Here is a 23,471-nt window from a genome sequence, read left to right as displayed (position 1 = left end):
AAGATGGAGAAAAAGAGTCAACTTCTATATTGAATCCTCATTATTAGAGTGATTATATGGTAACAAAATCTGTGAGACAAGTTTATAGTTGATCTCTTTGATAGTCTGTATAACTGAGAAGGAAGGAAAGAAGAATCTGTTAGTTTTGCTGACTTTCTGGTTCTCCACATAAAAGTAAAAAACTTAAAATTTTCCCAGCTTGCTCAAACTGAATGCCATCTTATTATTTTTAATACCATTTACCTTCCATATTTATTTTTGCCTGAAGTGTCACCCTTAGGGATGGGCTTTTAGATTTGTTATTACTGATTTATTCTCTCTCATCAAACCTTAGAAGGAAACAACCACATCATTAGTTATTCCATTTTCTACCCCAGGAAATATGAGATATATAATAAATATAATAATCTCTGACCAAAAGATTCATTATCATTGTCTTTTAGTTGAGAAATGAGTTTTCTTGTTTTTTTCCATGGATATCAAAACACCTGAATTAATTTAAAAATACTTAAAAATGTGTTCACATATATAATTCATACTGTTTAACTAATAATACATAATACTAGTATAGGAGAAAATGAGTTAATCTTTGGATTAGGTTTAATATGTTATATATACAGTGCATCCCAAAAATGTATACACACCTTGACTGATTATATAATCAGTGTTTATTAACATACAGCTCAATTTCAGAATTTAGAAGTATCTACAGAAGGGAATAGTTTTTTTTGTCAATGCTTGTTTTCAACTGGTGACTTTTCTGGTCTAGGCACTGCTAATAATGCGAAGCAATGGAATCACAAACATAAAGAATCATTTAGCCGTGGCTGGTTTGGCTCAGTGGATAGAGCATCGGCCTGTGGACTGAAGGGTCCAAGGTTCGATTCCGGTTGGAGGCATGTGCCTTGGTTGCAGGCACATCTCCAGTGGGGAGTGTGCAGGAGGCAGCTGATCGATGTTTCTCTCTCATCGATGTTTCTGACTCTCTGTCTCTCTCCCTTCCTCTCTGTGGAAAATCAATGAAATATATATATATTTTAAAAAAGAATCATTTAGTTCGTTATATTCCACAAATGAGTGAGATCATGTGGTATTTATCTTTCACTGACTGGCTTATTTCCCTTAGCATAATGCTCTCTAGTTCCATCCATGCTGTTGCAAATGGTAAGAATTCCTTCTTTTTTACAGCAGCGTAGTATTCCATTGTGTAGATGTACTACAGTTTTCTAATCCACTCATCTGCTGATGGGCAGTCATTGAGTTAGGAGATGGATAATAATACACAAATATTTAGATAGTATTTTAAAAAAAGAATAATTCAGTTCGGTATTTGTGTGCCCACAATTCATCGACTGTTGCAGGTTTTGTACTGTAAACTTTATCTTTTATGTATCTCTATTAAAAAAAGTCTAGTGGCTCTTTAGGATAAATTTTCTTTGTTCAAAACATAGTCTGGCTTCACCCATTATTTCAAATCAATTAAACCTGAAAAGGAGAGAAAAGTGAGTTGTCAACTGTTAAATCATGTATACATTTTTTTGGGGGGGACACCTTGTATTTTGGTAATGTTTAATTTTTTTCAATGTAAGTCTAATATTTTTGGAATAAGACCACCAGCAAAATAATGTTCTAGTAAAACATTATGTAATATGATGTGGAAAATGTAACATGTGAATTTCTTACCAAGTTTTTCTTTTTTATTCTGTGTGTGTGTGTGTGTGTGTGTGTGTGTGTGTGTCCAGTTGATATTTCCCTGCCTGTACTGGTGGATACAAAGGCTGTGCTCTCTTGCTCTCCTATCCTGTTGACAAATGTGATCATAACAACATGGGAAATATTCCTCGGAGACAAGCCGCCCTGCATCAGAACCCAACGGAGAGACACAAATAGGATCTCAAAAACAAACTGCACTGACAAGAGAATGACCTGGCTCAACAGACCCGACCAGATTCCTGCCCTTCAGATTGACCCAGTGGCCATCACTCATGAAGGGCATTACAGGTGTATAGTGGCAGCACATGATGGGAATTTCTTTTATGAATATCAACTCCAAGTGTTAGGTAAGGAACATTATGCATTGTGGTATTTCAGAAAACCAGATTTTGGACTTAAAGGAATATCTCGCTAAATTCCATGTCTAATGTGTTAGGACTAAAACACTTTCTTCATCTCTGCAGTGGCCCCTGAGGTGACCCTGTTTCAAAGCGAGAATAGAACTGCGGTGTGCAAGGCAGTTGCAGGGAGGCCGGCTGCCCGGATCTCCTGGACCCCAGGGGGAGATTGCGTCCCCGCGTATGAATATTGGAGCAATGGCACAGTGACTGTCCAGAGCACGTGCCACTGGGCAGATGGCAATGTGTCTATTGTGTCCTGCTCTGTCTTCCATGAGACTGGCAATTGGAGTCGGTCCATAGAGCTGAATCCAGGTAAGTAATTCTAGTTTTGTGTTTGATTTTCCGTTCTTTCAGAGGAGTTGTGGTAAGAAGGAAAAGGAGTTTGTAGAGAATTCCTCTCAAGGACGTTCTCTCCACCTTCTGTGTTATCTCCTCTTACACCAAGTAAGCAGGATAGCTAGAAGAATAATGCAGGAATTTGTTGTAAGGAGCCATATTTTAAAAGAATGAGGTAGATTCTTTAATAATTAAAATAAAAAAGAATTTAATGTTCACTTCTATCTAGTAGTAAATTGGCTTGAGTAGTGTAATTTCTCTGGTATACAATATCTACAACTTAGGAGTTCAATCTTTCTTTACCTTGTGTTTGCTTCATTCATAATCTTTGATGGTTGTGGGTGCAAGCAGTGGCTCTGGCACCAGCAGTGGGTGCAAGCGGGACCAGTGCTGGCAGCAGGTACAAGCACCAGGCGGGACCGTGGCATGCGGGAACAAAGAATTTTCAGTAACCCACATAGGCTCTCCCTGATGACAGCAACCAGCGCCCCGCCTTAGTCTGGCACCCCCACTCACCGGCTCCACCATCCTGCCGTGGCCAACACCTGCCATGTTCCACGCGCGTCTCCTGGTGGTCAGTGCACATTGTAGTGACCAGTTGTTCTGCTGTTCAGTCTATTTGCATATTAGGGTTTTATATGTATAGATTTCTTTATTGACATTCTCTGGTGAGATATTATTCTCCTGGTTTCCCCAAGTGCTTTGTGCACAGTTTTCTTTAGCTTTTTGAGCATATTTAAAATTGTTTATTTAAATCCTTTTGATAGTAAAAAGAAAAAAGTGTTTCTTTAGCAACAGATTCTACTTATTTGTGCGCATTGGCTGTACTTTTTTTTTTCTTTTTAGAAAATAACCATATTTGATAGATACATATTTATGGAAACACAGTGTACATGATAGAGTCAGAGACCCTACATGTGAGAGAGGTTCTGGCTGTACTTTCTTGATTTTTTTGTATGACTCATACATTTTTTGTTGAAAACTGAAGGTTTTAAACATTATAGTATCACAATTCTGGAAATAAGATTCTCTCTTTCTGCACGGATTATTGTTGCTGCTTGTTATAGTTCTTTTTGTTTGGTTAGTGACTTTTCTGAACTAATTTTTTTAAACATCTTTAGTCTTTGTTGTGTGTGGCCTCTGAAGTCTCTGTTCTATTAGCTTTTCAGTCAAGTAGTGATGTGACAGTAATTCCCTTCAACATATAGATTTTTTTTAAAAATCTAGTTTTTGCAGATGGACTTTGTGTGTGTGTTAGGCTAGACCTTCAACATTTACCAGGCAGTTTACAACTCTGCATTAGCCCTCACTTCCTGCTTGTGCAGAGCCTGAATATCAGCCAGAGGTGAGAGCTTGTGGATGGCCATCAGGTTCCCCAGTAAACTAGTACATGGCAGCTTTTCAAGGTCCTTAGTCTCCCATCTATAGCTTTATCCAGATTATTCCTTCCCAAGCTTTTTTGGTGTATCTGCTTCTTGCCCAATCTTGTATGCCTTCCTCTAAGTAGCTATATATTTGTCTTAAAATGCTTTAACAAATGCCATCAGGGAGACTTTTTCAGTCCTGAGATATTTCCAAGGTAGGGGAAACAGGGCAAACTTCTGAGCCATTTCTTCAGAGAGCCACTAATCAGGTCAAAACACAGAACCACAGTTCTTGAAGAACAACATCTTATAGCAGTCACAACCTTGTTACCTTGATTTAGTAAGAGACAAGTTTTCCTTCTCCCTCTTTTGTCATCTGAAACCAGTTCATCAATGCATTCACAAAGTATGTATTAATGTTATTTATATGTTTAAAAGTGGTATTAAAAATGAAATAAGGTCCATATCCTCATATTTTTCCAGAGCAAAGCCTTTGGCATAAAATGGCTTCTCATTTATCAGCAGTGTGACCTTGAACAATATTTAATATTAATAAATGTTAGTGCTGATTTATTATATTAATACACATTAGCTATTATACTTGTTATTATAGTTCTCATTAAAAATTATTATAGGTGAGCCCTGGACAGTTTGGCTCAGTTGATAGAATGTTGGCCTGTGGACTGAAGGTTCCCAGGTTCAATTCTAGTCAAGGGCCTGTACCTCAGTTGCAGGCTCCTCCCCGGCCCTGTCGGTGCCCATGCAGGAGGCAACCAATCAATGTGTTTCTTTCACAACGTTTCTCTCTGTCTTTCCCTCCCTCTTCTACTCTTTCTGAAAGATCAATGGAAAAATGTCCTCGGGTGAGGATTAAAAAATAAAAATAAAAATAAAAATAAATTATTATAGCTGGAAGTGGAGCTCTCACCGAGACTGGATCCTTCATGGCCATTTTCTGTCCAAGTAGATAGCTGACTAGAGACTGGAGCCAACCAGAGCTGCACTGGAAGTTGAAACTGAGCAAAGATTAAACACAGATTTAGACGGATGTTGTTTTTGTTATTTTATTTTATTTATTTAAATTTATTGAGGTGACATTGGTTAATAAGATCATATAGGTTTTAAGTGTACATTTCTATGATACATGATCTTGCATTGTGTACCCACCACCCAAAGTCAAATCATCTTCCTTTTTGCCTCCTTTACCCTTTACAACCCCCTTCCTTCTAGTAACCACCATACTGTTGACTGTGTCTATGAGCTTAAGTTTTATATCCTACATATGAGTAAAATCATGGTTATTAGCTTTTTCTGACTGACTTATTTCACTTAGTATAGTGTTCTTAAGGTCCATTCATGTATGGCAGTATTTCATCTTTCGTTATGGCTGAGTAGTATTCCATTGTATACTAGTATATGCACCACATCTTCAATTATCTATGGAAGGACACTGGTTGTCTCCATGTCTTGGCCACTGTGAATAATACTGCAATGAACTCAGGGTGCATATATCTTTGTGAATAAATGTTTTCAAGTTTTCTGGTAGAAACCCAGAAGAGGGATTGCTGGGCAATCTGGTAATCTTAATATATATATTGTTTAAAGTATTACACATAGTAGTATATATATATCTCCTTTTTTGTTTTCCCCATTGACCTTCCCCCAGCCTCCGCTACCCCCTGTCGCATGCCCTCATCTCCCCCACCCCCCAGTGTCTTGTGTCCGTTGGTTGTGCTTATATGCATGCATACAAGTCCTTCGGTTGATCTCATTCCCCGCCTCCCCAACACTCCCCAGCCTTCCCGCTGTAATTTGACAGTCTGTTTGATGCTTTACTGCCTCTGTATCTATCTTTTCGTTGATCAGGTTATAATGTTCTTTATTTTCCATAAATGAGTGAGATCATGCGGTATTTTTCTTTCATTGCCTGGCTTATTTCACTTAGCATAATGCTCTCCAGTCCCATCCATGCTGCTGCAAATGGTAAGAATTCCTTCTTTTTTATAGCAGCATAGTATTTCATTGTGTACCACAGTTATCTAATCCATTCATCTGCTGATGGGCATTTAGGCTGTTTCCAAATCTTAGCTATGGTGAATTGTTCTTCTGTGAACATAGGGATGCATATATCCTTTCTGATTGGTGTTTCTGGTTTCTTGGGATATATTCCTTGAAGTGGATCATGGGTCAAATGGGAGTTCCATTTTTAACTTTTTGAGGAAACTCCATACTGTCTTCCATAGTGGCTACACCAGTCTGCATTCCCACCAGTAGTGCACGAGTGTTCCCTTTTCTCCACATCCTCACCAGCACTTGTCGTTTGTTGATTTGTTGATGATAGCCACTCTGACAGGTGTGAGATGGTACCTCATTGTCGTTTTGATTTGCATCTTTCAGATAATTAGTGACTTTGAGTATGTTTTCACATGTCTCTTGGCCTTCCTTCTGTCTTCTTTCGAAAAGTATCTATGTAGGTCCATTGCCCATTTTTTGATTAGATCATTTATCTTCCTTTTACTAAGTTGTATGAGTTCCCTGTAAATGTTGGAAATTAAGCCTTTATCAGTGATAACATTTGCAAATATGTTCTCCCATACAGTGGGCTTTCTTGTTGTTTTGTTGATGGTTTCTTTTGCTGTGTAAAAGCTTTTTATTTTGATGTAGTCCCATTTGTTTATTTTCTCTTTAGTTTCCATTGCCCTAGAAGCAGTATCAGTGAAGAAATTGCTTTGGCATATGTCTGAGATTTCTCTGCCTGTGGATTCTTCTAGTATTTTTATGGTTTCCCATCTTATGTTTAAGTCCTTTATCCATTTTGAGTTTATTTTTGTGTATGGTGTAAGTTGGTGGTCTAGTTTCATTTTTTTTTTTTTGCATGTATCTGTTCAATTTTCCCAACACCAATTATTGAAGAGACTATCTTGACTCCATTGTATGTTCATGACTCCTTTGTCAAATATTAATTGAGCATAGTGGTTTGGGTCAATATCTGGGTTCTCTATTCTATTGCATTGGTCTATATGTCTGTTCTTGTGCCAGTACCAGGCTGTTTTGAGAGCAGTGGCTTTGTAATACAGCTTGAAATCTGGTATTGAGATCCCACCTACTTTGTTCTTCTTTCTCAGGATAGCTGTGGCTACTCGGGGTCTTTTTTTATTCCAGATGAATTTTTGGAGAGTTTTTTCTAGATCTGTGAATTATGCCGCTGGTATTTTAATGGAGAGTGCATTGAATCTATAGATTGCTTTGGGTAGTATGGACATTTTAATGATGTTGATTCTAGCAATCCGTGAACATGATATGTTCTTCCATCTGTTTATGCCTTCCTCTATCTCTTTTTTCAGTGTCCTGTAGTTTTGCGCATATAGGTCTTTTACCTCTTTAGTTAAGTTTATTCCTAGGTATCTTAATTTTTTTGGTGTGATGGTAAATGGAATTGCTTTTTTAGTCTCTCTTTCTGTAAGTTCACTATTGGTGTATAAAAATGCCATAGATTTCTTGGCGTTAATTTTGTATCCTACTACATTGCCAAATTCATTTATTAAGTCTAATAGTTTTTTGATGGAGTCTTTAGGGTTTTTTATGTACAATATCAGATCATCTGTGAATAAGGACAGTTTTGCTTCTTCTTTTCCAACTTGGATGCCTTTTTATTTCTTCTTCTTGTCTAATTGCAATGGCTAATACTTCCAGTACTATGTTGAACAGGCATGGTGAGGTTGGGCATCACTGTCTTGTTCCTGTTCTTAGGGGAAATGGTTTTAGATTTTGTCCATTGAGTATGATGTTGGCTGTGGGTTTTTCATACATGGATTTTATTATGTTGAGGTATGATCCTTCTATTTCCACCTTGCTGAGAGTTTTTATAAAAAAAATGGGTGTTGGATTTTGTCAAATGCTTTTTTTCTGCATCAATTGATATGAGTATGTGGTTTTCATCTCTCAATTTGTTTATGTGATATATCACGTTTATTGATTTGCAGATATTGTACCATCCTTGCATCCCTGGGATAAATCCTACTTGGTCATGCTGTATGATCTTTCTGATGTACTGCTGGATTTGATTTGTTAGAATTTTGTTGAGGATTTTGGTATCTATGTTCATGAGGGATATTGGCCTGTAATTCTCTTTCATTGTGTTGTCTTTGTCTGGTTTTGTTATGAGGGTGATGCTGGCTTCATAGAAAGAGCTTGGAAGTGTTCCTTCCTCTTGATTTTTTTGGAATAGTGTGAGGAGGATAGGTTTTAGTTCTTCCTTGAATATTTTGTAAAACTCCCCTGTGAAGCCATCTGGTCCTGGGCTTTTGTTTGCTGGAAGCTTTTTGATTATTGCTTCAATTTCCTCCATAGTTATTGACCTATTGAGATTTTTGGATTCTTCCTGACTTAGTTTTTGAAGGTTGTATTTTTCTAGAATATGTCCATTTCCCCCAGGTTGTCCAGTTTGTTGGAACAGAGTTGTTCATAGTATTTTTTAACAATCCCTTGTATTTCTGTGGGTCTGTTGTTATTTCTACTCTTTCATTTCTGATTTTGTTTATTTGGGTCCTCTCTCTTTGCTTCTTGGTGAGCCTGGCTAGAGGTTCATCAATCTTGTTTATTCTTTCAAAGAACCAGCTCTTGGTTTTGTTGATCTTTTATATTGTATGTTTTGGTATCTACGTCGTTTATCTCCTCTGATCTTTATTATTTCCTTCCTTCTGCTTACACTGGGCTTTTCTTGTTGCTCTTTTTCTAACTCTTTGAGTTGTAGGGTCAGGTAATTTATTGCCATTGTTTCTTGTTGTTTTTTTTTTGTTTGTTTGTTTGTTTGTTTTTGCAGTAGGCTTGTAGAGCTATGAATTTCCCTCTTGAAGACTGCTTTTGCTGTGTCCCATAGATTTTGGATTGTTGTGTTTTCATTGTCGTTTGTTGCCATCATGTTTTTTATTTCTTCTTTGATCTCTTTGGTACGCCCATCATTGTTTTATAGCATGCTATTTAGTCTCCATGTGTTTGATTTTTTTGATTGTTTTTATTGTAGTTGATTTCCAGTTTTATGCCATTGTGGTCTAAGAAGATGCTTGATATGATTTCTATCTTCTTGAATTTGAAGAGACTTTGCCTGTGACTCAACATATGGTCTATCTTTGAAAATGACCCATGTGGACTTGAGAAGAATGTATATTCTGTGGCTATGGGGTGAAATGTTCTGAAGATGTCAATTAATTCCATCTGATCTAGTGAGTCATTTAGGATTGATGTTTCTTTGCTGATTTTTTGTTTAGAGGATTTTTCCAAAGATGATAGTGGGGTATTAACGTCCCATACTATGATTATATTGCTGTCAATCTCTCCCTTGATATCCTCCAGAAGTTTTTTAATGTATTTGGGTGCTCCTATATTGGGTGCATATGTGTTTACCAGAGTTATTTCTTCTTGTTGGATTGCTCCCTTTAGTATTATGAAATGGCCTTCCTTATCTCTTTTTATGTCCTTGACTTTGAGATCTAATTTGTCAGATATAAGCATTGCTACCCCAGCTTTTTTTTTCATTTCCATTCACTTGAAAAACCTTTTTCCATCCCTTCACCATGAGTCTGTGTGCGTCTTTTTGTGAGGTGGGTTTCCTGTAGAATGCAGATATGTGGGTCATGTTTTCTTATCCACTCAGTTATCCTATGTATTTTGATTGGGGAATTTAATCCATTCACACTTAAAGTTATGATTGATAGGTACTTGTTTGTCGTTATTTTTATTCTTTACCCCTGTGTTCCTTCTTTGTTTCCCATTTTGTCTTTTTACAGTAGACCCTTTAGCATTTCTTGCATTGCTGGTTTGGTGGTAATAAACTCCCTTAGTTTTTTTTTGTCTGTGAAGCTCCTGATTTCACCCTCAATTTTGATTGATAGCCTTGCTGGGTACAGTATTCTTGGATTCAGAACCTTGCTTTGCATGACTTTGTATATTTCATTCCATTCCCTTCTTGCCTGATGTGTTTCTGTTGAGAATTCAGTTGCTAGTCTGATGGGGGATCCCTCGTAGGTAACTTTCTGTCTCTCTCTGTCCACTTTTAAGATTCTTACTTTGTCATTGGTGTTTGCCAATTTAATTATAATGTGCCTTGGCGTCGGTCTTTTGGGGTTCATTTTGTTTGGGACTCTGTGAGCTTCTTAGATTTGTGTGAGTTTTTTCTTCCCTATATCAGGGAAGTTTTCTGTCATTATTTCTTCAAACAGGTTTTCTATTCTTTGCTCAGTTTCCTCTCCTCTGGCACCCCTATTATGTGGATTTTTTTCGTTTTTTGTTGTCCCAAAGTTCTCTTAGGCTCTCCTCCTGCTTTTTAATTCTTTTTTCTAGAAGCTGCTCTGCTTGGGTATTTTTTCCTACCTTGTCTTTTAGCTCACTGATGCAGTCCTCTGTTTCTTCTAGTCTAGTGTTGATGCTTTCTATTGAGAACTTTATAGCAGTGATGTCATTTTTCATTTCTTCTTGGTTCTTCTTCATTTCCTTTTGGTTCTTACACATATTGTTGAATTTGTCTTCCATTCTTTTCATCCACCTTATGATCATTTCTCTGAGTTCTTTCGCTGACAGGTTGCTTGCCTCCATTTCTTCTACTTCCTTTTCTGGTGATGCTTACTTTTCTTTCACATGCAGGCTCTTTCTTTGTCTCCCAATAATCTCTCTTCTCCAGGTGTCTGGTTGTGTAGTTCTCTCTCTCCTGAGTTTATTTAAAGGCACAAATACAACACAACAAGGCACAATGCACAAGGCACCAAACACAAATGTATTCATGATACTAATAACCCCAAATAAAGGTGACCACCAGAGAAAAGAGAATCAGGGGATAAGAAAGAAAGAAGAGAAAAAGAAAAAGAGAGAGAGAGAGAGAAAAGGAGTGCAAAAATGAAATTGGGAAAAGGGAAAAAAGTAAGAGAGAAAAGAAAGAGAATGAAATAAAAGAGGGGAATAAACTATTTATATGGGGAGAAAACTCCAATAGAACAGCAACTAATCCCAATAAATGCCAGCAACAAATACAGTGGGGCCTTGACTTACGAGTTTAATTCGTTCTGTGATGGAGCTCGTAACTCAAATTACTTGTATGTCAAATCACTGTGACGTTTGCTGCGTCAACTAGCAGTGGGGTATCTGAAGTTGGCTCATACGTAACCCGAATTTTAGCTCGCAACTCAAAGCAAAAAATCAGCTGAGAGACGGTTCATATCTCAAAAAAACTCGTTAGTTGGGACACGTATAAGTCAAGGCCCCGCTGTACCTAGAGATGAATGCAAACTACGAACAACAACAAATATCAAGTGAGGCGAGGGAAAACAGAAGCAAAAAATAAACAAATACCAAACAGAAAAACAAAAAGAAAAAGAGAAACAATCTCACAAACAAACATAAAAAACCCCCAATATAATCAGCAATCAAGCAAACAGCAACAAATGACAGAGAGAAAATAATTTGGATAGTGAAGAAACAGAAGAGAGAGGTGTGTATGGACTTAGAGCAGGGGATTGGAAATTAGATATATAAGTAAGGTGAAATTTTAGGGGTTAAAAAGAAGGAATAGGGAAAATCTAAAACAGGAATAGGGTAAGAGAAATAGGACAACAAAAGGGGAAAAGTGAAGAAGAGAGTGTTGGCATAAAGGTAAATTTGAGATAGAGTAAAATGATGCTAAAGGAAAGATGAAAATAGAATGTAGAACACTAATCCCAAAATAAAATAAAGAGAAAATAAAATGACACTTAAAAAAAGGTAAAATAGTAGTGGTATTAATGTTGATTAAAAATAAAAATGTAATAATTAAAAAGGTAAAATCAAGTGACCAAAAAAAAATTTAGCTTCTTAAGTAAAAGATGAAAAAATTAAAAATAAAAATGTGCAGGAGTGAAGGTCATTCCCTTCCTCTACTGTTCTGTTTGGCACATCTATTTCCTAGTCAGGACAGTACTGAAGTTCCTGCGTTCCACTGTTCCTCAGTGTTGTAGGCCACAGTCCTGATTTTCAAGCAGGCAGTACTTTGTTTCTTATGCTCTTTTGTGTTTACATAAGAGTCAATTTGTGATTCATCTCCTGCGTGGCAGTGTTTCTGGATTGACCTCCGGGTCTCTAGCTACTGTTTAGATTTTGTTTTCCCTGTGGCACTTAATACTGGTTTGGGAGAATGGGCTGCCCCATAGCTGGTTCTCTGATCGATATTCCCACTCTGATCCCCAGATTCTATAAAAACAACTTTCCCCTGCAGTTTTTTAGAGTGTCCCCAATTGGGTGAGCCTATGTACTGGGCTTAGTGATTACTAAGGATTTAAAGAGGGGGGGGGGGGAAGAGAGAGAGAGAGAGAGAGAGAGAGAGAGAGAGAGAGAGAGAGAGAGAGAGAAAAGGAGCCAGAGTAAGTGCGCGAACTCCAGTGCTGCGGTTCAGGTTCAAGTCTGTGCAGTCTTTTTTCCCCTTGGGTCTAAGCAGCGGCACACTGTTAAAATTTTTAGGCTGCCCTTTTGCGCCCAGTTCAGCTATGGGTTGCTTTTTAGAGTTCTCTTCTGTTAGCAGCCCTGCAGATCTCCTTCCACATTCGTGGATCACGCCAGCCCCAGCGGCCAGGGACTTTTCTGGGCGCACACTTCCCTGGATTCTCCAGCTACTGCCGTGCACGTTTCTGTCTCCTGCCCAGACCACAGACCTCACCTTATCCCAGGTAAAATCTGACCTTTCCCTGAGGGGGTGCAGAGCTCCCGAATGCGCGAGCTCGTGCCCCTTCGGGACTGGTGTTCCTGGGTTCGCAGCAGTTCGCTGGGTGTTGTTGTTGTATATTCCTGGGATTTTCAGGCTTCTGACATCCACTCTCCCCTTCAAGATGGGAGACACAGGGTCTCCATGTCAGAGCAAGCTGGTCGCTCTGGGAGGGTTCCCAGCAGCAGTGGAGGCTGCCTGGTCAGGGGAACCCCGTCCGGCAATCCCCCACAGTCCCCTGGAGTATAGCTGACCCTCAACTCATAAACAAACACTCCCCGTGTGACCACACACTCTCCCTTCCTTCTCTCACTCACGCTCTATCTTGCAGTCTGCCTTCCTGTCGGCAGCCATTTTCCTTCTCCTTAGTCTTATATTTTTTGAGGAACTGCCATACTGTTTTCCATAATGACTATACTAGTTTATATTTCCACAAGCAGTGAATGAGGGTTCCTTTTTTCTCCACAACCTCTCCAACACTTATTACCTGTCTTATTTATAAGAGCCATTCTAACAGGTGTGAGGTGGTATCTCATTGTGCTTTGATTTGCATTTCCCTAATAGCTAGTGAAATTGAAAATCTTTTCATATATTTGTTGGCAATTTACATGTCTTCTTGAGAGAGGTGTCTGTCCAGGTTCTCTGCTCATGTTTTAATTGAATTATTTGTTTGTTATTCAATTGTATGAGTTCTTTATATATTAAGGGTATTAACCTCTTATTGGAGGTTTTCTTTACAAATATCATCTCCCATTCAGTAGGTTGCCTTTTTGTTTTGTTGGCAGTTTCTTTTGCTGTGCAGAAACTTTTTAGTTTGATACAATCTCATTAATTTATTTTTGCCTTTACTTCCCTTGCCTTTGGAGTCAAATTCATAAACATGTTCTCTACAACCAAGGTCCAAAAGTTTAGTACCTACGTTTTCTTCTATGTAATTTATTGTATCAGATTTTATAGTTAAGTTTTTGATCCATTTTAAATTACTTTTTGTACATGGGGACAAACTGTAATCTAGTTTCATTCCAATTTTCCCAGCACCATTTATTGAAGAGGCTTTTTTTTTCCCTCTCCATTGTGTGTTTCTGGCTCCTTTGTCAAAAACTATTTGCCCATATACATATGGTTTTATTTCTGGGTTCTCAATTTTGTTCCATTGGTCTGTATGTCTGTTTTCTGCCAATACTATGTTATGTTGATTATTGTATAATTTGAAGTCAGGTAGTATGAAACATCCAGCTTCATTCCTTTTTTCTCAGGATTGCTTTGATTATTTGGGGTCTTTTGTATTTCCATACAAATTGATGATTTTTTGTCCTATATTTAAAAAAATGATATCGGAGATTGCATTAAATCTGTATATTGCTTTAGGTAATATGGCCATTTAACTATGTTGATTCTTCTAACCTATGAACACAAAATATCTTTCCATTTCATTGTGTCTATCAATCTCTTTTAATAATGCATTGCAGTTTTCAGTATATAAATCCTTCACTTCCTTTGTTAAGTTTATTCCTAGATATTTTATTATTTTTGTTGCAATTGCAAAAGGAATTCTTTTTTCTATTTTTTTCTGAGTTTTCATTGTTAGTATATAGGAAAGCAGTGGATTTTTGTACATTGATTTTGTATTCTGCAACTTTCCTATATTTGTTTATTGTTTCTGATAGTTTTTTGGTAGAAGCCTTAGGGTTTTCTCAATACAGAATCATGTCATCTGCAAAAAGTGACACTTCTATTTATTCATTCCCAATTTGAATGCCTTTTATTTCTTTACCTTGCCTAATTGCTCTGGCTAGAACTTCCAGAACTATGTTGAATAAGAAAGATAAAAGTGGGCATCTTTGTCTTGTTCTGATTTTAGAGGAAAAGCTTTTAGTTTTTCACCATTGAGTATGATATTAGATCTTTCAATTCTTTATGATTCAGACTAGGAAGGTTATATTTTTCTAGGAACTTATCCATTTCTTCTTGGTAGTGCATAGTCTTTGATAGTATTCTAGTATGATCATTTGTGTACCTGTGATTAGATGGGTGTTCTTGAACACTATTGATGCCACGGTTCTGACAGTATTTCATGACAATTGCTGATGATAGTTATACAACAGATGCTTCTCAACTAGAAATTTCTGCAGACTATATTGGAGGAAGTCATTATGTTATACAGCCTCATGATGATAGAGGACATCACAAATGGTTCAAAAGAAAGTTTCAGAGAACAAGATATATATCTTCCAATTGCAAATGTGCCAAGGATAATGAAAAAATGCCATACCTCAAACAGAAAAGATTGCAAAAGATGCCAAAAAATGTGTTCAAGAATGGACACAAGTTCATCAGCTTTATTCCATCTGAAGCAACTGAAGGATGCCATCAAGAGAAATGGAAGCCCATCAATGGAGAAGATATTCTTTTTGCCGTGTCTATCTTAGGCTTTAACAGTTATGCAGAACCTCTGAAATTTATACCTTTGGAAAATCAGAGAGGCAATGGAAGGAGAGAAAGGAATTGGTAGAGCAGTCACAGCTACAGATGAACTAAGTAAAGAGCCAATAGAGCAGTGGTTCTCAACCTTCCTAATGCTGCGACCCTTTAATACAGTTTCTCATGTTGTGGTGACCCCCAGCCATAAAATTATTTTTGTTGCTACTTCATAACTGTAATTTTGCTACTGTTATGAATTGTAATGTAAATATCTGATGTCCAGGATGTATTTTCATTGTTACAAATTGAACACAATTAAAGCATAATGATTAATCACAAAAACAATATGTAATTATATATGTGTTTTCCGATGGTCTTAGGCGACCCCTCTAAAAGGGTCGTTTGACCTCCAAAGGGGTCGCGACCCACAGGTTGGCGACCCACAGGTTGAGAACCGCTGCAATAGAGGGAGGCATTTACTAACTAGTTACCAGCTGGCTTAGTGATTGCAGATAGTCAACAACAGAATGTTATGGTTTACACAAATAATATCAACAGATTTCTGGTGTTCAACAAATTCAGTTTGCATGATTTGAAGAAATGATGGAGTGGGAAATATAGAGAAGCAAGCAGAGTCATCAGAAGGAAATGACTGGTGAAAGGATGTTTCTTTGTATATAAATAGCTGTAATGTAGCTTCCTGATTCTTCATTATTTGAGATGTTAGTACTGACCTGATAATTTTTTTTCATGAATTATTTTAAAGAAAAATAGGATTTTTAAAGGTATTATAATATTTTTGTTTTGGATGAGAGTTTGTTGTTTTGTATGACTCCTGTATGCACATTGTATATTGAAATGTATTACTGTCAGAGATTTGTAGACAGTTTCTTATTTTCATACTGAATCATGCTACTTGTGTAATTCAAGTAAGCAGCAGCTGTGTCAATTTATGATGTTTGGCCTTTTAATAAAATATAATAGTAGAGTTTAAAATATAATCATAATCTATTAATTATTTCCCATAACATCTCTTATATTTATTTGCTTATTTCTCAATACCTTTATTGAGATCTAATTTACATATAATTCATCCATTTCAAGTGTACAATTCAATGGCTTTTGGTGTATTTATTGAGTTGTGCAACCATCACCCTATCAATTTCAGAGCATATTCATCCCTCCAAAAAGGAAACTTGTACTCTTTAGCTTGTTCTCCCAGCTTCAGGCAACACTAATCTAATGTCTGCTTCTGTATATTTCCCTATTTTGAACATTTCATATAAGTGGAACTATTATTACATGGCTTTTGTGACAGGTTTCTTTCATTTAGCATAATGTTTTCAAGAATCATCTATGTTGTAGTATGTATCAGTATTTTCACATCTATTCTCTATTTTCCATTATCAATCTTTCATGAATTCTAGGCTCTTGTTGTCTATTTCTTGGACCTATGCAGTTATCTCCAGTCCCACCTGACTTTCCCTCCTGTAGACCAAACATTCAATTTATTCTCTAAGTCCTTTGGAATAAGTCCTTCCATTACCTTAAAGGCTTTGGTTCACTAATTATTTTTGCCCTCTTTTGTTCATCTTATGTTATACAAATTCTTTCTATAAGGCTGATGATGTAAAATGCTTGTTTTTCTCCCAAGGTAAAACTAGATGCTATGACTTCCTCAAACTCTTAGTTAGCTCTTGCCTTCTACTCACCTGTAAGATTTTAAAAAGAGGAGTCTATATTCATTGTCTCTTCCACGTTACCTTACATCTACTCTTTGATTTACTTGTATCTTCTGAACAGAAAATGATCTGATATAAAGCACCAAAGATCTCCCAGATGCTAAATACTATATAAAATTGTCATCATTCTTTGTTAATAATTGGCTTCTTTATGGTATTTCATAAGTTCTCTTTGTCCTGCTCATCTGTCATCCTGCCATTTTCAGTTGGTTCTTTTTTTTTTTTTAACCTTAAATCAAATTCTTAGTTTTCTTAAATACATTATTTTTCATCTCTTCCCACAAAGGAAGACATTTCTATGGGTTCCATCATTTTCCCTTTCATCTTCTATCCTTTCCCCTTATTCCTTGAGCAATCTCATCCATACACATGGCTTCAACCACTGCCTAACTCTTTACTCTCACATGTGTATTTTTAGCCCAGGTTTCCCTCTTTAGCTATACCACCATCAAAAACAACTTTCAATGGGACAGCTTCAGTTGGATGCATCAAGGGTACCTCAACTTGCATATTCATGAAATAGTATTCTTTTCCTCTAGCCTTTTATAAACTCCGCACCTATATTTTATATCTTGATACATGACTCAAGTCAGAAAATTAAAGATCCTACCTAATAAAAGAGAAACATGGTAATTAGCGTATTACCGCTACCCTTCCCATTGGCTAATCAGGGCGATATGCAAATTAACTGCCAGCCAAATGGCAGCCGGCAGCCAGGCAGCTTGAACCGAACATGAGGCTTGCTTGCTTCAGTGACGGAGGACTCCAACGTTCCCCGCCTGCTGCTGCTGGCCTCTGAGCAACTATGTTACAAATAGAGAAGCTAAACAAAACCCCAGGAACCTGCTTTAGTCGCAGAATCGCAACATTGTTTCAAATACAGAAGGTAAACAAAGGCCAGAAACCTGCTTTCGGCAGCGGAGGCCTAAGAGCTGGAGCCTCAGAGCTAAAGCTGGCCCAGAATAAAAAAAAAGAAAAAAAGGAGTGGTTGGGAGCTTCCGTCACCCACCAGCCTGAAAACAGCCCTCAGCCCCTCACCCACACTGGCCAGGCAACCCAGTGGGGACCCCCACCCTGATCCAGGACACCTTTCAGGGCAAACCAGCCGGCCCCCACCTTTGCACCAGGCCTCTATCCTATATAGTAAAAGGGTAATATGCCTCCCAGCACCGGGATCAGCATGACAGGGGGCAGTGCTCAAACCCCCTGATCGCCCTGTGGCTCTGTGTGTGACAGGGGGCAGGGCCACAACCTCCCTATCTGCCCTGCTCTGTTCATGACAGGGGAAGGCGCCCCAACACCCTGATCAGCCCTGCTCTGTGCGTGACAGAAGGTGGCACCGCAACCTGCCCGTTGACCCTGCCTTGAGTGGGGGCGGTGCCCCAAACCCCCAATCAGCCCTACCCTGAGCGTGACTGAGGATGGCATCACAACCTCCCAATCCACCCTGCTCTGTGCATGACAGGGGCGGCGCCCCAACTCCCCAATCAGCCCTGCTCTGAGCCCGACCAGGGGCTGCACCTAGGGATTGGGCCTGCCCTCTGCCACCTGGGAGCAGGCCTAAGCCAGCAGGTCGTTATCTCCCGAGGGGTCCCAGACTGGGAGAGGGCACGGGCCAGGCTGAGAGACACCGCCTTCCCCCCGAGTGCACAAATTTTTGTGCACCAGGCCTCTAGTATTATATAAATCACTCTTTATTTCCCATATTCAAAATCAGTTACTATGTTTTGTTACCTTAAAAATCTTTCTGAAATCTGGACCTTTCTTTTTCTCCCCACTGCTTTAGTTGAGAACATAATTATCTCTCACCCAGATTATTGCAAGGTCCTGTGACAGGGCTTCTGCTTCCTAGTTTACCTTCCTCCAATTATCTCCTGCATTGTTGTCAGAGTAACCTTTCTAAAATGAAAAACATGCTACTCTCCTACTTAAATGCCCCCAGTGGCTTCCCTTTGCCTCATGGAAAGCTAAACTCAGGGGTGCCAATCTCTATCTGCTGCTCTTCTTAGCCTCATATCTTGCCGTTTTCCAACCTGCACCTCATGCATGTGGGCCTTGTTGGGTTCCACAAAATTGGTATGCTCTTTTAGTCCTCTTTTCTCTTTTCCATGCAATTTCTACTTCTCCATAATGTACTTTCTTTCCCACACTCTCCTCTTCCATTCCATTTGATCAATTCCTATTGAGGTTTTAAGACTTGGTTTGATATAGATCTGGGGTAATTTTCTCTCACCCTACAGTTTGTTCTACTCTGTACTCACCAAATACCTCTTGCAAGCCTCTGCATGAGCACTTCCATGGTCCTGTAATGGACTTCCCACTTCTCTGATTCCCAGTACAGTCTAAGCTCCTTAAGAATAGGAACCACATCTTTCATTTCAATATCCTCAGAGTCTGGGCCAGTACCTGACACATACAAATGACTGCAGAATTAGGTTCAAATCATCACAGATTTCATTTCTATATATCTCACTCTATGCTCCAAATATTAGTTGTTTGCTCATTTTCAAATCTTTGCTTAAATGGTTTCTTTTTCTTGAAAAGTCCTTTTTTCTCTTAACCTAATTAATCCTGTTACCAATGAGGCCCAGTTCAAATCCTACCTCATCCTGACCTCCCAGTTAGAGTTCATAAGCTTTCTTATTCCTTATCCTATCTAATAAAAGACAAAAGGGTAATTGATCGTACCTTCGCTACGCTTCCCATTGGCTAATCAGTGAGATATGCAAATTAACCACCAACAAAGATGGCGGCCGGCAGCCACGCAGCTGAAGCAAGCAGGAGGCTTGCTTGCTCCAGTGATGGAGGAAGCCAAGGTTCCCTGCCTGCCGCGGCCCAGCTCTGAGCTCTGTAAGCAACAAAGTTTCAATTATAGAAGCTAAACAAACCCCAGATACGTGCTTTCAGCAGGCCGTGGCCTCAGAGCTACAGCAAGCAGGAGCCAGCTCTCAGTTCCAGTGACAGCAACAAAGTTTCAATTATAGAAGGTAAATAAATCCCAGAATAAAAAAAAAAGAAGAAAAGGAGAGGCTGGGAGCTTCAGTCTCCGGCCAGCCTGAAAATGGCCCTCAGCCCCTTACCCAGGCTGGCCAGGCACCCCAGTGGGGACCCCCACCCTAAAGGGGGTGTGGCCAGCCTGAAAACAGCCATCAGCCCCTCACCCAGGCTGGCAGGCACCCAAGCGGGACCCCCACCCTGATCAGGGACACCCTTCAGGGAAAACCCCCACCCGTACACCAGGCCTCTATCCTATATAGTAAAAGGGTAATATGCAAACTGACTCTAACAGCAGAAAGACTGGGAATGACTGGTCACTATGACACACACTGACCACCAGGGGGCAGACGCTCAATGCAGGAACTGCCCTCTGGTGGTCAGTGCACTCCCACAGGGGGAGCTCTGCTCAGTCACAAGCCAGGCTGATGGCTGCCAGTACAGCGGTGGTGGTGGGAGCCTCTTCTGCCTCCTCAGCAGCACCAAGGATGTCCGACTGCAGCTTAGGCCTGCTCCCCGCTGGCAAGTGGACGTCCTCTGAGGGCTGCCGGGCTGCCAGAGGGATGTCTGATTGCCAGCTTAGGCCCAATCCCCGGGGAGCAGGCCTAAGCCAGCAGGTGGTCATCCCCTGAGGCGGCACAGGCCAGGATGAGGGACCCCCCCACCCGAGTGTGCAAATTTTTGTGCACCAGGCCTCTAGTATGACTTATAATTTACTAGAGGCCCAGTGCACAAAATTCGTGTATGGTGGGGGTGGGTACCTCAGCCCAGCCTGCACCCTATCCAATCTGGGACCCCTTGGGGGATGTCTGACTGCCGGTTTAGTCCCAATCCAGGGGATCAGTCCTAAACAGGCAGTTGGACATCCTTCTCACAAACCTGGGCCGCTGGCTCCTAATCGCTCACCTGCCTGCCTGTCTGGTTGCCCATAACTGCCCCTGCCCCCACTGCCCTGATCACCCCTCACTGCCTCTGTGTGCTAGCCTGGTAGCCCCTAACTGCCCCCCACTGCTGGCCTGGTCACTCCTAACTGCCAGCCCCCCCACCAGCCTGGTCACCCCTTACTGCCCTCCCTCCCCTGGCCAGCCTGGTCACCCCCAACTCCCTCTCTGCCAGCCTTGTCTCCCCACGCAGCCTGTGTTTGGTCATCTGTCCAGTTGTTTTGGTTGTGATGGCCCCTGACTTTTTATATATTAGGATAATACTCACTTAGCACTGTTTGCTCTCTTATAAGTTATCTTTTCATATGTATGGATTTGACTTTTCCAATTGGATGTGTGCTTTTTGAGGGCTGTGATGTGTCTTCGTCTTCTTCCTTTACTGTGCCTCGGAGATTGTCTGACAGCATTCTAGTTTAGTATTTGAGCAGGTTATTTAATGGATGACCTGACCTCTTGGAGCCAAGAACCAGACTTGAACTTAGAGTTCACACTCTCTTTGGCTCTCATTTTCATAAGAGAAAAAACTTCAGAATAATGGTCCTAATTGGTCCCATTTTATCTTTTCAACAATTCCTGGGGGCATTTCACAGATGAATAAATGAAAGGAAGACATAAAATGCTGCAGTAAAAGGAGAATTATAGCAACTCAGTGAAAAAATCACCTCACTGTGTGGAAAGTATTATTAGATAGTGTCCAAAATATTAAGAATAATACCCCAAAGGACTAATATTTACACAAGAAATTAGAAAGTATATATCCTTTTTTTTTAATTAATCCTCACCCGAGGATATTTTTTCATTGGTTTTTAGAGAGAGTGGAAGGGAGGGGGAGAGACAGAGAAACATCAATGTGAGAGACACACATCAAATGGTTGCCTCCTGCATGCACCCAACCAGGGCCAGGGATCAAGCCTGCAGCCGAGGTAGGTGCCCTTAACTGGAATTGAATCCCTGACCCTTCAGTACTCAGGCAACACTCTATCTACTGAGCCAAACTGGCTAGGGTACATTTCCTTTATTTAAATTGTAAAATTGGGAAGTATTAGAAATGCTTACTTGCACTTATTCATTCAGAAATAATTAAAGCAACTATGTGTAAAACACAGACATGATTCCTAAACTCCATCATGAAAGAGGGATACATTAATGACATTCAAATTCTAACCTAGAAAGTGTTTTGATTATGATAATCTGAACTTTTAGAAATATTTTAAAGGGTTCTTTTAAACTAGCAACTCTAATTTGTTTATTAGAAGAATCCTTGAAACGACTCCTTACCCCTGCCTGTATTGCCTCTGTTTAAAGGTGTGAGAACCCTGGCATTTCCAGTGTCACACTTACTGATCATACTCTATCTGAAATCCTCTATTTTCTTGGTTATCCTGATCATCGTGGGTATCATCTACTTCCAGAGGATAAATGATTGCAGGTAGGAACTGAAGACTGAAAAATATACACCCATTAGAAAGAAGACAGATTATCCAATAAACTTATCTGCATATATGCATAGCCCATAGATAGAGAACAGTGTGGAGGAGGCATGGAAAAGGGGCAGGGCCAGGGTGGAGGGATCAATGGGGGTGGGGTGGGGGAAAGGGGACATCTGTAATACTTTCAACAATACAGACAAATTAAAAACAAAACCAAACAAACAAAAAGAAGACATCATTGTGAAACTTTGAGTTTCCAATGTCCTGGGTAAAGCTTGGTACATTTTTTGGCACATTTTGTTTATTCTCTCAGCTCCTGCTCTGAATTAAAGCTTTTTTTAACAACTGAGAGCCAGGGCAAAGGTGGGCATTGCTGGAATAAGAGCTTCTGCTTTACTGTAGTTTTTTCCGAGGAGAGACCTATCCTAGACCACCCTTTGAGAATTCCATGGGAGACCTAAGTGTTTACTTCCAAGTTTCTATACTTCGGAAGGCTTGTCTTTATTCCTGAGTAATTGTATGTCTTATGTTTCTTTTTCCTAGAGCACGAGAATAAAAAATCTGGACGTCAATTTAAATTTGATGAGATATCATAAAAATGCAGCCAGTTGAAATCAGCCTTCAAGTTCAACATCTAGCTCAACTGCTCCTGTTACTCTTTGATACCTTTGTGTTTATGAGAACCAATGTAATAATTTTCAAGGCCTGTTTCAAACTATATATATGCAAAACCTTGCTGTCTGCCATTATAAATGTCTAGGATGACTCATCTACTTTCACCTTTGCTCTGGTTAGTTTTATTTGAAAATGAGAAAGTACCCTGCTTCTCACCCTAAAGAGGAAGATGACTCAGCAAAAGCCTACAACAATTCTGTGCAGTTTTCTGCAACCCTTGGGTTCTTTAGACAGTGCTTTCATCCTAGCGCAGCGATTTCCCAGTGTGCAGTAAGAATTTTTAAAACATGCCTACTTGACTATTTACTCAGGGGCACTGACTTCTTTTCCCTTAGACTGTCAAATAAAAAAATGACAATCACCAACACAACAATAGCAGTCTGGTGTGAATGAATCAAAATTATACCTATTTTTTCTTGCAAAAAATATAATATATTTTTTGGTGTGCTGCAGAATTTTAGTAATTAGTTTATGTGTGACATGAGATAAAAGGGTTGAAAATCACTGTCCTAACTTCTTGTTTCTTTGGCCCATTTGAGATGCTAATCAATGTTGCAATGGCAGGAGCAGCTACACACACTGTCTTCAAGTCAGCTCACAGCTGACTTCCCATTCCCTCTCCCCCTTACTTGCTGACAGTTAGTGGGGCTGTTGTATTGCATGTTTAGACTGATCATTGAATAAACAGACAGGAATTATTTCCAGCAGTATGTGCATTTGAAAAAATTATAA

General features: G+C 39.5%; 1 protein-coding gene and 1 pseudogene across 1 annotated transcript in view; both read left to right on the top strand.

The window, feature by feature from the left end:
- Positions 1-23,095, top strand: part of LOC118676808 (cell surface glycoprotein CD200 receptor 2-like) — a 50,241-nt gene extending 27,146 nt beyond the window's left edge. The window contains exons 4-7 of the mRNA XM_036351297.1: positions 1,743-2,060; positions 2,178-2,426; positions 21,940-22,063; positions 22,608-23,095. Of these exons, the coding sequence (XP_036207190.1) occupies positions 1,743-2,060; positions 2,178-2,426; positions 21,940-22,063; positions 22,608-22,620 (704 nt within the window). The 3' untranslated portion in view covers positions 22,621-23,095. The remainder of the gene's footprint in view (positions 1-1,742; positions 2,061-2,177; positions 2,427-21,939; positions 22,064-22,607) is intronic.
- LOC118676809 lies at positions 14,611-15,548 on the top strand (annotated as a pseudogene).
- Positions 23,096-23,471: the final 376 nt, after the last annotated feature.

This window comes from Myotis myotis, unplaced genomic scaffold (assembly GCF_014108235.1).
Source record: "Myotis myotis isolate mMyoMyo1 unplaced genomic scaffold, mMyoMyo1.p scaffold_m19_p_2, whole genome shotgun sequence".
Taxonomy (NCBI): Eukaryota; Metazoa; Chordata; class Mammalia; order Chiroptera; family Vespertilionidae; genus Myotis; species Myotis myotis.
Note: the sequence above shows the minus strand (reverse complement) of the source record. Positions and strands in the feature narration are given on the sequence as shown.